Raw genomic sequence first — 15805 nt, forward strand, 5'->3', positions numbered from 1 at the left:
GCAGGCCACCATTTTTTGAGCTCGCCGCCGAAATCAGCAGAAGGCTCTTAAAATCCAGCCCACTGTTTTAAAGGTTCTTCTGCACAAACATAAAGTGTACAAGAGTAATTGGTCTGCAGTTCATACAACTCTGAAAGGAAGCATTCCACAGACAGAATATTATATAACAGAAACATTAGAACATGATCAAAAATAAAGAGGCAAAATTCTGATGTTTCCATTTGTAGAATCAGGAAACAAAACATTGTGACAATTGTATTCTTAATTCTTTTGTGTTGGTAAAACGTACATGTCAGGCTCTTAACTCCCCATTAATTTTGCAGTTAAATGCCATAATCTTTCCTTGTGTTCCAACCAGCTGTATTTTCTAACCAATGGTGTTTCGCCAGCTTTAGCTGTTGTAATTACAGGCAGAATCTCTGCCCACAGCCATCAAATATCACTAAAGTAACAGCAAGAGCATTGTTACTGCATGTATTATTAAAAAGGGTCACCCAAGGCTCCCCCAGTGGTTTAACACAGTTACCAGAGTAGTTAAGGAACATACAGTCGGAAGGACCCAAATTCAAGTTCCAGTCTGAGCCAAGTTAGCAGACTCGAAGTGTGTGCACCAATGGGGTTCTACAAGAGTTTTATTGCATGTTAGAGAAGGTAGAAATCAACGTGGGTGTCACTATCCAGACACTTCCAGTGCCAAAATGTCTATGTGAATGGTTAGTGAGGATGGGAGTGGGCTTGGCCGTGCCCTCTGTGGTCAGATAGCCTCTGGTGCTCACTGTCCATGCTCACATGAATTATACACAAGATATCTGAGGGTGATTGACAGCTCTGGAACTATATACCTGCGAGAAGTCATTGATTGGGGGGGGGGGGGGGTGCGGTGCGGTGGGGGGGGAAAGGGTAAAGAAAAATGAAATTTGGGTTGAGAGAGGTATCATTCTAACAGGATACCGAGAGAAGGTGGTAAATTTTCTCAATCTGCACTTCAAAATAGATTTGCTTGTCATTATTAAAACCTTTGGTGGGGGCGGGGGGCGGGGGGAAGCAGATGTTAAGGAAATAGCAGTTATTTTTGGAAAAGTTATTTCTAATCATTATGGATCAGACAGAACGTAATGCCAGATGACATCAGTAAATTGTTCAAGCTGAACTCTCAGTTTATGACACCCCTATACCTATGAAGTAGAACTATCTCGCTATTCCCCTTTACTTCTCTTTTTAGGTTTCCATGGACTAGGTAGCATTGCAGCCAGGACACAAGCTAGGATGGAGTTTACTGGCTACAAGGAGATGTGTAAAAATGGCCAAAGCCAGTTCAGTTATTGCATTTGTCTCAGCTTCTAACAATGGGGCCCTTGAATAACCAAGTTAAGATTCAGAACTTACTGAATAGATATTGTGGCCAGAAAGCAGCATCCTACCACTCAAAGGTGGGTGCCAATGCTTCCAGTAATGATATGGCTGATTCAGGCACCAAGCCACAAAAACTTCCAATTTATTTATGGTTCATTAACGGTGTTGGAAAGGGCAAGTGATGCAATTAGCTTTGAATCCATCCAACTGAATTAGATCCACAACCTGAAATGGCTTCCTTAGTGTTTAATTCTCTCTGCTTATATTTGCATAGCAGATTTGGAAACGAGAAAGCAAATAAATCACCTGTATATTTGTGGAGTTTCCTCAAGATCACCATGAGTTCCTCACATCAATACTTCTAAATTCAGTCAGTTATCCTGGCAGCAGACTTGTAGGCTCCCCCAAGTCCAGTGTCAAGATAAGGGAGCTGGATTTAACAGTGTTACCAGTATAATCCAGCAGAAGATTCCTGCTGGAGAATGGAATTAATGGTTTTTGTTTCTGTCTGCAGTTGTGGAGCTGAAATGTGACAATACTTTGCCTACCAATGCTCCCCTCTACTTGCCTTGAGCATAGAGTTTGGTGGGGCAGCAGGGATTGCCAGGGTTCAGATGAATGGCTTTCAAAAGGAAATTGGATAAGCACCCAAAGTGGATGGATTCCCTTCTGTAGCTTCAGAGAGAAGTAAGTTTTTTTTTGTTTAAAAAAAACTGCCTCTACGCTTACCCAGAATAATCACAGGTGACGTCAGATATGCCATATTTGGGGCACAGCACAGAATAGAATCTTACAGCACAGAAGGAGGCCATTTGGCCCATCATCCCTCTGCTTGCTCTTGTCAAGCACTATTCAATTTAGTTCCACACTCTAGCTTTTGCCTCATAACTCTGTAAATTAGTCCTCTTCAAGTACATGCCCAATTGCCTTTTAAAAATTTCTATGGAATTTTGAGGTAGTGCACTCCAGATCTTAACAACCCTCTGGGTGAAAACATTTCTCATTTCCCTTCCAGTGCCTTTGACAATTATTTTAAATTTATGGCCTCTGGTTACTGACCCACTTTCCAAATGGAATAATAGGGATAAACTGTCAAAACGCTTCATGATTTTCCAATATCTCTGTTAGGTCTCCCTTTAGCTTTCTCTACTCTTAGGAAAACAATCCCAGCTTCTCCAATCTCTCCACATTACTGAACTCCCTCGTCACTGGCATTGTCCTAGTAAATCTCTGTAACGTCTCCAAGGCTTTGACATTCTTTAAAGTAAGGTACCCAGAATTGTACACAATATTCCAGATGAGGTCTAACCAGAGATTTGTAAAGGTTTAGCATGAATTCCTCATTTTTGTATTCAGTGCCTCTGTTTATAAAACCAAGTATCCCATAAACTTTCTTAACCATTTTTTCAACTTGCAGTGTCACTTTCAAAGATTTGTGAATCAGCACCTCCAGGTCCCTTGGTTCTTGCAACATAGTACCATTTATATTATATTGTCTCTCAATGTTGTTTCTCCCAAAATGCATCACTTTACACTTGCCCTCATTAAAAGTACATCTGCCATGCATCTGCCCATTTAACCAGTCTGTTTATGTTCTCCTGAAGTCTATCGTGCTCACTATTTACTATGTTGCCAAGTTTTATATCATCCGTAAACTTCAAAATGGTATTCCCTTACTTAATGTGGGTCACTATATATATGAAAAGCAATGGTCCCAATACAGACCCCTGGCGGGGCCCCACTGCATATTTCCCTCCAGCCGGAAAAATATCTGTTCACCACCACTATACTCCCTTAGCCAATTTCATACTCAAGTTAGCGCTTAAAACCAAATGCATCTATTTTCCAAATAAGTTTGTTATGAGGTACTTTACCAAAGATCTTTTGAAAGTCCATATATACACAATATCTACTGCACTACCTTAACCCTCTCTGTTACCTGGCTCAATCAGGTTAGGTAGACACAATTTGCCTGAAATAAATTTGTACTGGCATAAATCTCCAAGTGAGAATTAATTTTGTCCTTGACAATTTTTTTCTAGTAGTTTTACCACCATTGGCATTAGACTGAGTTCATCACTCTCCCCTTTTTTGACAAGGGGTCTAATATTTGCAATCCTCCAGCCCTCTGGGACCACCCCCATATCCAAAGAGGATTGAAAAATTGTGGTCAGAGATTCTGCTATTGCCATTCTAGCTAATCAGTGTCACACATCTGGATTGGGTTATTTGATTGAATAACAACCTATTTTAATACCCATTTTCTAACTATTTTTATCCTATCTAATTTCTTTACTCCCTGCACCTCCATTCTGACATTAATTTCATCCTCTTGTTTTGTGAAGACAGATTCAAAGTATTCATTCAGTGCCTCAGTCATGCCGTTTGGCTCCACAAGCAAGATTTCTTTTTTTGTTCCTAATCAGCCCCACCATTCCTTTAATTGTTTATAAATGATTTTTGGACTTCCTTTTATGTTATATAGGAGAAGGAATGTTTTTTTATCCTTCAAATCACGCTCTACTTGGTGCCAGCACTGGATGCTGAAAATGGAAAGTGTTCCAGTTCCCAGAACTATTATCCATCACACTGATGAGCATAAGAAATTCACAAAAGAAAAAGTCTTAAAAATGCACCTCATGCCAAGCAAGTGCTGAATGTGGTGAACAATATTACAATAGCAGCGCAGAGAATCTGCTAAAAGTCATCTGGTAAATAAGCCATCCCACTGTGACAATCTTGATATTTTCAAAACTATTATTATTTTAATGGTGTTACATCTGTAATATAAAAAGCATGGATGTTAAATGTTTATGTAACTCCAGAGCTTTTGCCCGAGGCGAGAAAACCTGCAGGGAGGGCTGCATGAACCACGACAAGCAATGCAAATTAGTCCTCTGTATGTGTTGAGGCTTTCGGGCTGTGTGTGTGTGTGTGTGGGGTGGAAAGAGGACAAGTCAAAGCACAGAGTGCACTTTGTGCTCCGAAGCATTCAGTATTTTGCATGTATTACTCTGCAGTCATTACCAATGACATGAAAGACAAGAATAGTGTGTGTGTGTTTGGAATCCTACCCAGGGCAATGTTTGAATGCTCCTTCTGCGCACTTGTGAAAGTCGATCTTTCTAAGATGACAGCGGTGCGGTTCCCGGTCAATGAGACCTGCAAAGAATCTTTACAACCTGAAGAATTCAAAAAGAGGGCAATGGCACTTGCCCCCATTTATATTGCAGTGCTGCAGTCAACATCAGACCCATTTATGCTGGAATATAAATGAGAGTGATAGCCCTTCCGATGGCACGATCTTCATGCAACTGGCATGAATTTTACAAATTGTAAAGTGCCCCCACCCAACAAAATAAAACCTTTTATACTCCCTGGCACCAGGATGGCCCAACCTTCAGTCTGTTTCTTCATTCCAATGATACACTTTTTCATGGCTTGCGTCAAACCTTCTCCCATCCAGAAGGGAAAATCCCAAAACAAAAGCAAAAAAAAAAATTACAAAATGCTGGGAATGCACAGGTCATTCAGAAGCCGGGGAGAGAACAGAATGGCCTTAAAAGGAAGGGCCTGGCCTAAAACGTGAACTTGTCTGTTTTCTCCACTGATGCAGACTGATCTGCATTTTCTGTTTTGCTTTCACATTTCCAGCACATAGAGCTCTTTAAAAATCAGTTATGGCTCAGTGGTACCACTCTACTTTGTCGGAAGGTTGTGGGTTCAAGTCCCACACCAGAGACCTGAGCACAAACTCTAGGCTAACGTTCCAGTGCAGTACTGAGGGAGTGCTACACTGTTGTAAGCACAGTCCTTCAGATGATGCATTAAAACTGAAGTCCTGCCTGCCCTTTCAGATAGACATAAGAGATCCCATGACATTAATTCCAAAAAAAAAGCTCAGGAGTTACCCCCACCCCAATGCAGTTTTCTGGTGAATATTTAACTCTCAGCCAAAACATATTATCTGGTCATTATCACATTGCTATTTGTGGGAGTTTGCCGTGTGCAAATTGACTGCTGCATTTCCTACATTACAACAGTGACCACACTTCAAAAGTACTTCATTGGCTGTGAGACACTGTGGGACATCTTGAGAACACACGGAAGGAAGCCACTCGAGCCAGAAAAACATTCTATAAATGAAGGCCCTTTCTTTGTAAAGGAACTGAAAGCAGTTCAGAGTTTGTTTCCCCTCCTCCTGGTGGGCAGGGAGGGGCAATAGTGGAAGCAACTGCCACACAACAGAGTTGCTATGAGTGGTTGAAGTTGTCTCCAGAATGTATGCATTTAGGACCTTCTACCTGTAGAATTCCTTCTTCTCCTTCCTAGTTTCAACACTTTCCGTTTTCCGATCCCCTTCAACCTGGTGAAGAGCAAGTCATGCAATTCCATCCATGATCAGCTGGAAGGAGCAACATGGGAAATGCATTCAAGCAAGGAAGCAGTACTACTTTTTTTTTTTTAAAAAGATTGAATTATAAATGAATGGGCTTGGGCAGGTGAATAACAGAAGTAGAGGACATTCTGTGTTGCTTTAGACTTGTACATTATACTCACAAGCTGTACATATTAAGGCAAAAATCAAGATAATTGCACACTTTTTTGCAACTTACATTCAAACATGGAGTAATATAGATTTTGTCCAATACATGACTTTGCAGTCTTTAGATCAGGCTTTAAAATGTTCCTTCCCTCCCCACCCCAATCAATTTTCTTTCCTTCAATAAAGGCATTCGCTGACCTCTCCAAGACCTCATCTAGGTGGGCACTTTGCAGGTCTGAAATATGACAGCGAGTAGCAACCAGCTATTGTATCACAGAGTGCATCACAACCCTGCCCGACTTAAATGTCCAGTAGAAGTTTCAGGCTAACAATCTGGAGCAGCCTAGTCAATTATCGCACTCCCTAACCCAGGAGGCAATGAGGTCTATTTTACCCCCTCGCCACCCACCGAGATTAACAAAGTCCACACAGACCAGGCTTCCAACACAAGGTCTTCCTTCAGCTACTCACCAGATAACTTCACTTGAGCTATCAAGAGGAGTCAGGTTAGATCTTTTAAAGCTTTTAATAATATAGCTGTTTCCAGAAATCTGCTGCAATATCTCCTTCATGATTATTGAATTCGAGGGTGAGCAACTGAATAAATATAAAACCAGTAAGAACAGGGAATGAGGAGGCTTTTTTCTGTTGAAGTGTCCAGTTGCCCAGTTTTTGCCCCTGAGTTATGTTCACTTTGTGTTAAGACAGATGGTATTTCTGGGGTCTTCTCCCTCACCACCTTCTCACCTTGTTGCTTTTCGGAGTTGAGATTGCTAATTACAGCACCAAATTAAGAGGTACTTTTGTGTAGCTTGCCCGTGTTTGCTTGGAACTGGAACAAAATTGTGTCACTCATTTTTATGTAGAATTTACAGCACAAACAGGCCATCTGGCCCAACCAATCCCCCCATGTTCCACATAAACCTCCTCCCACTCTGTCAACATATTTATCTATCTTTTCTCCCTTGTGTACTTATCTAGCCTCCCCTTAAATGTATCTATGCTAGTCGCCTCAGCTACTCCACGTGGTAGCAAGTTCCACATTCTACCCACTCTCTGGTTAAAAAAAAGCGTATTTAAAAAAAAACAGCTGGTAGAAAGAGCATACTTTAAACAGTGGAACAAAGGCAGAAGAGCAGCACAGTAATCTTTATGCCTCTGAATGTTTAACATAGTTCGTCATTTTTAAGAAAAAAGAAAAACAAGTGGTGTGTCTCACCTATTGAAATAGCTAAAATAAAGTGACTAAAATAAATAAACATCGAAACATAACGCATTGACTGAAATGCAAATAAATCCAAAGCAGCCCATTTCTAACCAGTGATCAAGTATTATAGTTATATGGGTCCACACACACCGTTTCAGGGAATTACGCAGGTGTTTCATGTTCAGAAGAATTCTGTAGTAGCAGTGCCATGACTTGACAACCGCCCCCAAGCTTAGACAGTACAGTAGCTGTGTTGCAAAAAGAAATGTACTGTTCTCAACTCCTACGACAATCACACATGCCATTCTATTCATTTTGAGGAAATTCAGCTCCATTCAAGTTAATAGCAACAATGCTTTTTGTAAAACTCCACAAGGAAAATTGGAGGGCTGGGGAAAGATCAGAAAAGATCAAATTACAGTCTCTTCTACTAATTCACACCATGCTACTAAATCACAGTTTCCCAATGCTCGTGGGCACATTGTTGCACTACAACAAAATTAAAGATCACAAGGAGGGCAATAGAGATGCCTGGAACAAAGATTTGGTACTAAAATATTGATGGCAATGTTCTTCTTTTGGGCCTCCTGATCTCGAGAGACAATGGATATGCGCCTGGAGGTGGTCAGTGGTTTGTGAAGCAGCGCCTGGAGTGGCTATAAAGGCCAATTCTGGAGTGACAGGCTCTTCCACAGGTGCTGCAGAGAAATTTGTTTGTTGGGGCTGTTGCACAGTTGGCTCTCCCCTTGCGCCTCTGTCTTTTTTCCTGCCAACTACTAAGTCTCTTCGACTCGCCACAATTTAGCCCTGTCTTTATGGCTGCCCGCCAGCTCTGGCGAATGCTGGCAACTGACTCCCACGACTTGTGATCAATGTCACACGATTTCATGTCACGTTTGCAGACGTCTTTATAACGGAGACATGGACGGCCGGTGGGTCTGATACCAGTGGCGAGCTCGCTGTACAATGTGTCTTTGGGGATCCTGCCATCTTCCATGCGGCTCACATGGCCAAGCCATCTCAAGCGCCGCTGACTCAGTAGTGTGTATAAGCTGGGGGTGTTGGCCGCTTCAAGGACTTCTGTGTTGGAGATATAGTCCTGCCACCTGATGCCAATTATTCTCCGAAGGCAGCGAAGATGGAATGAATTGAGACGTCGCTCTTGGCTGGCATACGTTGTCCAGGCCTCGCTGCCGTAGAGCAAGGTACTGAGGACACAGGCCTGATACACTCGGACTTTTGTGTTCCGTGTCAGTGCGCCATTTTCCCACACTCTCTTGGCCAGTCTGGACATAGCAGTGGAAGCCTTACCCATGCGCTTGTTGATTTCTGCATCTAGAGACAGGTTACTGGTGATAGTTGAGCCTAGGTAGGTGAACTCTTGAACCACTTCCAGAGCGTGGTCGCCAATATTGATGGATGGAGCATTTCTGACATCCTGCCCCATGATGTTCGTTTTCTTGAGGCTGATGGTTAGGCCAAATTCATTGCAGGCAGACGCAAACCTGTCGATGAGACTCTGCAGGCATTCTTCAGTGTGAGATGTTAAAGCAGCATCGTCAGCAAAGAGGAGTTCTCTGATGAGGACTTTCCGTACTTTGGACTTCGCTCTTAGACGGGCAAGGTTGAACAACCTGCCCCCTGATCTTGTGTGGAGGAAAATTCCTTCTTCAGAGGATTTGAACGCATGTGAAAGCAGCAGGGAGAAGAAAATCCCAAAAAGTGTGGGTGCGAGAACACAGCCCTGTTTCACACCACTCAGGATAGGAAAGGGCTCTGATGAGGAGCCACCATGTTGAATTGTGCCTTTCATATTGTCATGGAATGAGGTGATGATACTTAGTAGCTTTGGTGGACATCCGATCTTTTCTAGTAGTCTGAAGAGACCACGTCTGCTGACGAGGTCAAAGGCTTTGGTGAGATCAATGAAAGCAATGTAGAGGGGCATCTGTTGTTCACGGCATTTCTCCTGTATCTGACGAAGGGAGAACAGCATGTCAATAGTCGATCTCTCTGCACGAAAGCCACACTGTGCCTCAGGGTAGACGCGCTCAGCCAGCTTCTGGAGCCTGTTCAGAGCGACTCGAGCAAAGACTTTCCCCACTATGCTGAGCAGGGAGATTCCACGGTAGTTGTTGCAGTCACCGCGGTCACCTTTGTTTTTATAGAGGGTGATGATGTTGGCATCGCGCATGTCCTGGGGTACTGCTCCCTCGTCCCAGCACAGGCATAGCAGTTCATGTAGTGCTGAGAGTATAGCAGGCTTGGCACTCTTGATTATTTCAGGGGTAATGCTGTCCTTCCCAGGGGCTTTTCCGCTGGCAATGTATATATAAAAAAAAATGCACTCACAGGTTCAGTAACATGTGTGCACATTTGTTAAATTTATCAACTATTCCATGGTGTTTAATACCTCCTATCCCACTTCACTTTCATTTTATTTATCCCACCCCACTTTCTTTACAGTTCGTGGACTGTGGATTATTTTCAGTTAAGAGGGTGACTCTGCTGCCTGCTTCCACTCTTCTACCCATTGGGCTACCTTTTCATTTCTACCCAGGTCCTGGGAGAGGTTGTTAACTTTAAGCATCAACCTTGGTTCAGTGGTAGAATTCTCTCCTCAGAGACTCATGATCACGGTCTGAAGACCCACTCCAGAGACTTGAGCACATAATCTAAGCTGACCCTTCAGTGCGGTACTGAGGAAATGCTGCACTGTCAGCGGTGCTGTCTTCAGATGAGATACTAAACCAATTTCCTGTCCATCTGAAAAAGACATACAAGGTTCCACGGCACCAAATCAAAGAGGAGCAAGGAAGCTGTTCCATTGTCTTGACCAACAGTTATCCTTCAACCAAAACTGATTATCTGGTGATTTGTCTCATTGCTATTCGTGGGATCTTGCTGTGTGCAAATTGGCTACCACATTGGCCCTTATTACAAGTGACTACACTTCAGAAATAGTTAATTGCCTGTGAAGCAGTTTGGACAGATGGAGGCCATGAAAGGTGTTATATAAATGCAGGTTCTTCCTTTTTTATTGACTGCTATTCTCCCACATTTACCTTTGCAATATGCAGCCAGTCTTCCTATTAACTGGATGTATTGCAAGGGTTAGGGGAGGGGGAGGGAGAGCGGGAGGGTGGGGCAGGGCAGGCATCCATCCACGTACTCCAGGCTGACCATGTCATTTTGATGAGCGCATGCATGTAAAGTAATGATGTCTCATCACGAGAGACAGAACAGGGCTTTGTCTAGGCAACAACATCAAAGCGAGTTGCTGCACATTAACTGGCTCCTGGAACAGTCAATTTATAAAATAAAAAAGGGGATCGTGGGTGGTGGGGGGGTTGGGTGCGTGATGGGTGTTCTGTCTGGCATTTTGTCTCCAAAACAAATAAATCAATAGAGATTTATGTGAGACCTGCACAATAAGAACTGGTGACCAAAATCCAATCTTGAAGCAGTTTTGGCCCAACTGACTGAAGGTGGTGTACGACCAACACCACATCGCTTGTTTCTATAATGATGTCCAGTCATTAGCAATCTAATTCTAGCTAAAGATTGTAGTGAGCAAGTCCAAAAGTTGGATGATTCCCCCCACATCCTCTCGCATAAATGGAAAGTCTCCACAAACTGCCTCTTTTCCATTCCATTTACCTGGTGTTGCCTCATTCTCCGATATGGTTTCACAAGTGCTAGCCAATACCTCAACTAAACAGACATTCTTATCTAGGACTTCAGGGAGCAAGTGGTCAGTTATTTTGCTGTAGGAGGAATCACAGGCAATTCTGTTGACAAGTAACATCCAATCTGGAACCTTTCTGCTCTACCTAGCAACCAAGCAGCACACTTACCAACTCTACAAGATTCGTCTATTCTTAAAAAAAAAAAGAGCATATTAATTTGCACTAAATAAGAAATGAAAAATATATTGTATGCAGAGATAACAGAATTTAAATTAGATATTTGGAACAAGGTGCATGTTATGAGATAAGAACCAGTAGTCAATGGCGTGCTCTGATCCAACTCGGGATTGCGCTTTAGTAGTTACAGCAATTGTGGTTTAGGATGCAATGGAAATAAAATCTCATCATTTTCTAACTGGACCAGTAAAATTTTCCTTCCCCAAGGAAAATAAAAGAGTAAAATTTTAACAAAACCAATCCTGGCCTTTTCAACTGTATGAACTGCCTGTCTTTGACAAATTACTTCTCGCTCCCTGTAGTGAGCTGTTTGCATCAGCAGATAGCATAGCAAAAGGATGTTCATGCTTGACTACAATTGACAATATAGTAATTAGGTAAATTGCATTTATCTACACTTGTCTCCTGACAAATTCCTCAACTGATGTTTCGACTACTGTTTCAATGACATAACATCATTACTTACATTCAAAATGTACGACATCCCTTCGTATTAATGGATGAGATAGACGTTTATTACTGAGTTTTAGCACACCAGGGATTGGAGATTTTTCTAAGCCCAAGCTCTCTATGCTTATAATCAAGACAAAATCTCACTTATCATTGCATCAGACGTATACAGACACACAAGGCCCCCTTTTAAATATCAGACTTTGCTATGTGATTTTTCTTGACCTCAGAAGCAGCTTTGAAACAGAGCAATGAGACAACCAGACTCCATCTTCATGGATACCTGGAATATAATGGAAGAGTACTCAATCTCTACCACAATATGTTGCTGATGCATTTAAATACACACTAGTCTCACCTATAGGCAAAACTCAAATGCTACAGAAGTCCAATTCTTTAATGAATATACGTTAAAAGGGTCATTGCTTTCACAAGAACCACATGCAACTTTCTTCACGTGCAACTGGCGTGAAAGGTTCTGATGAAAGGTCATCGACCTGAAATGTTAACTGTTCCTCTCGCTATAGATGCTGCCTGACCTGCTGAATGTTTCCAGCATTTTTCTATTTTTATTCCAGATTTTAAAGGGGCGGGGTGAAGCTATGATAATTAGCTGTGCAACAGATTCAGAGTGGGAAAAGGGCTGAACGACAGTAAAGTCTTCGGAAATAAGGGAGTGGCGTGGAGGCTGAAGTTAATGATAGCCGTAATTCCCTGGGACTTGTATATAAAGCAGAGTTGAGAAGGAGGGCACTCGGGCTGTGGGATACCCTTCTCTCCAGGGAACCATATAGTAGCACGTTTACTGACACCCTCAATTGATTCTCTTGGTCTGCATCGATTTACAGATTAACAATGGTCCGGGGGAGCAGGGGTGAAAATTTGGTGACAAATATCCGGTGACTTCATTCCTATTCTGCGCACAGCGACCTTTTATTGGCCATCCCTAATCCTAGACTTTCATTTCAAATCAAGTTCGGCTTTATGGTTCTCGGTACACACTCGTCGTAAACACAAAACGTGAAAACTGCCCAAAGCAATTTGGCACAAATATTTTGTGTGTGTAAAGAAAAAAAGTGGTTTACTTTTTTTTTTACGGTGTTGCAAATGATAAATCCACCCACTAAAGCCTTTTTCAGAAAAATAATATATAAATAAAATTTCAAGTGAGTGCATTAAAGCCAATTGAAGCGACGGGGCGTGTTGCAGAGCCGTCTCCAGAACTTGTCTGAATGAAATGCGATTGAAACCAGAACCGGCTTTCTCACCACACTAATGGATGGGAAACCTGGTTTTAATGATCGCCTTGTGCACGTTCCAGAGCAACAGGATATAAACCCATGTTTGAGGCGCATCACAATGATGTTCGATATTAATTCTCCGCCCAGACCCTTTCCACACAATTTCTGCGATTGTAATAGGAAGGTTAAGATAAACGGGGAAAAGGCACAATTGGATGCAAGTTAAAGGGAGGATTATTTGAGTAAAACACCTGTTCCCTGACATAGAGTGACTTTAGTTGCTGACTTGCGACTGAAGTGAATGGACAGAAAATGAAATAAAGACTCAAGTTACTTTTAACAAGTAAATGGGGGGGAGGGGAGAGAGGAGAACGAGCAAGTAGCAGCTCCGATTAAATCGCGTGTTTTTTATTTATATTTTTAAAAAACAGGTTGCGCCAACCTCCGCCAATTCTGAAACAAGACTGCCCCTTTCTGTCAAGCCGAGTCGTAAATCGTAATCCTATCTCACCCTCCTCATTCTCCGTTCCCAAGGTAGGAGTATCACTTCTGTTGAGTTTAAGTCCAATGGGCTAAGGATACAATCGCGACCTTACTTGCTCCTACTAAAAATTAAAGTTTCAGGTTCAATTGGAAAAGGAGCAGCGGGCAGGCAGTATTTGCAAGTGTCGCCCAGTGGGGATCTACCCTGGTCAGAGTGAGTCAGTGATTATGGATGAATGATAAGTTAGCACTGGCACATCGCTCTCTTTCTAAGACCCAGAGTCCAGAGACGATGTTAATGGAGAGGGTTGCGTCTGTCGAGATACAATGGGAAACTGCACACGAACTGCCAAATCATTACTTCTCTGTTGTCACATTATATCACAAAAGCATTTACTATCTGTGCCAGTGGAAAGACGCAAACCCGCGGCTTCTGAATCACCTCAGTGTTTGCAAGGTGCTGGGCTATTAGATGCCCAGATTCGGGCTGCAGACCCTTCATCCTGGAATTGGGCAGAATAGGCAAAACCCATTCATGACATTCCGCCAAGGACCAGTACATTGAACACAGAACATCGACCTGGTTCTTTGCTGTGTTTTCAACTTGACTCCTCTATTCGAACACCTCGTCCTTTTTTTTTTAAATGTAGATTGGGGGCTTTGCAAATCAGCGCATTTGACATTTTGCCTCGCACTCTGTATTGGAAGGAATTACCCCGGTCTTTTGAGAACTGGAAGCCAGCCAGAGGGATGTTCCATTCAAGTGTTTGGATACTAGCGAGTCATTCAGAGGATGATTACATTCCCGTTACTTTCTACACTTTAATACTCAAGAGTTTGTGGAGGAAGAGACCAAAGCGATTTAAACCCATGAAAAATCCCAAACTGGACTCAAGTCAAAACTTGAGTAAAGAGGTTGGGATCCAGTTTGGGTCTCAATCCATTTATAAATAACACAACAGTGGCACATCTTTCCAACAGATTAGAACGAGACAGATCGGCACTAAATATACCAAAGAAGCAGTACATTAACAGCCCTGCAGAAAATAATGGGGGTCAGTGTTATTAATGTTAATGATCCAGAAGTGAGATAACCACTTACTAAACTTCAAAAAAAACCCCTACAAAATGGTGTGGCAGCCCTTCAAAATGGCATTCTATTAAGTGTCAAGTTCATTTAAAAAAGGTGCATTGACTATGTGGGCTGGTGAGAGTGAAGAATGTTTGTCAAAGGAAGAACCATCCTGCAACACACTTTTCTCTCTGGTGAGTAATTATGCAGAATTATCGGTTTTAATAAGTTTATCTCTCATTTAACTTTACACAATCGAGCAAAATACACCCCCGGTGTCATTTACCTCAGGGTGACTGTCACAGCTGATGTATTTTCTGCGTGATGCATATCATTGAAGCACATGTCTCCAAAGAAATTGAAGACTTAATATCCCATCCACCCAATCTACTCCGCATGAAGACAGTGCCCCTTTAACTGGGAAAAGCTCTTGAACTAATGAACGTCTCAATAACTTGCCGCCTCAGGCATCAAATCCCGTCACTATATCTTTCAACCACTTTCTAATTACACATAAAACAAGGGGGGGGGGGGGGGGGGTTAAAATTGGTTACACAAAGGACTGTTTATTCCCAAGTTTATTGCTAAGGAGCCGACGCCACGATGAATGATCAGAGTTGTCATGTTTTCAGCAATTAGCTTGGCTTCATGCTGCAGAGTTAAAGGACGGTCACTTTATAACCCGGGTTTACACTCCCTCTCATCCCAATCATTTCGCAATCTATTTACAAGCTCTTCGATCAATTATTACTATTAGTTTCTCCACGGGTATCTCACCGACGTGCTCAATAGACCCCTTTTCAAATCTACGGTGTACATTTCTGACTTTCACTCAGACCCCTTCACAGTAAAAACAATTTCGAAACTAAAGCTCTGCCAGATAAAACTTGCGTAAAATACAGTATCCACTGGAGCGTGCAATTCAATTCCGGTCAATTCAAACATTGAAAGAAATGCAAACTAAAGCGAGCTAAGCACTGCCGGAGTAAGATGAATGAATATAGATGAACTGGACTGCTTACACTGCTGTTTTGGCCGGACCAGTGGACCATGGCTTGGTTATGCGCCGAGTCCCCGCTCAATGCGAAAGTCGTGCTGGTCAGTTTCATCTCCTCCGGGCGGGAGTTGGTCAGTTTCACCGCCTCCGGGCGGGAGTTGCCACCGTGACCGGGGGCAGGAGCGCCCACCCCGGGGGATCCCTCCAAAACTCCGCGGCGCCACCGGCTCGCCGAACCTTCCACCCTCCGGCGCAGAATTGCCGCTTCTCGCTGCCTCGCCGGCCAAGCAGCGCAACTCGGGTCCGCAAAGGCGAAGCAAGCGAGAGCGGCGAGCAGAGTCCAGTGTGTCCAGGAGCAGCCCGGCCAGAAAGCAGCCATCCTTCAGGGGAGAAGACAGTAAGGAAAATAAAACTTCAGCGACGTGGCTGTGACTGCTTGGGGCAACAGCAGTCAACTCCTAGGAAGTTGTGTGACTCTGTGGGGGTTTTCTTTGTATAGGAAAAAAAAAAGTGCTTCTCACTGATACTGT

General features: G+C 42.9%; 1 protein-coding gene across 1 annotated transcript in view; it reads right to left on the minus strand.

Annotated features, from left to right (window-relative positions):
* The window catches only part of LOC137380971 (VPS10 domain-containing receptor SorCS1-like), a 1096116-nt gene extending 1080760 nt beyond the window's left edge, over positions 1-15356 (minus strand). Inside the window, exon 1 of the mRNA XM_068053386.1 lies at positions 15301-15356. Coding sequence (XP_067909487.1) covers positions 15301-15330 — 30 coding nt within the window. The 5' untranslated portion in view covers positions 15331-15356. The remainder of the gene's footprint in view (positions 1-15300) is intronic.
* Positions 15357-15805: the final 449 nt, after the last annotated feature.

Source organism: Heterodontus francisci, chromosome 20, assembly GCF_036365525.1.
Source record: "Heterodontus francisci isolate sHetFra1 chromosome 20, sHetFra1.hap1, whole genome shotgun sequence".
Taxonomy (NCBI): domain Eukaryota; kingdom Metazoa; phylum Chordata; class Chondrichthyes; order Heterodontiformes; family Heterodontidae; genus Heterodontus; species Heterodontus francisci.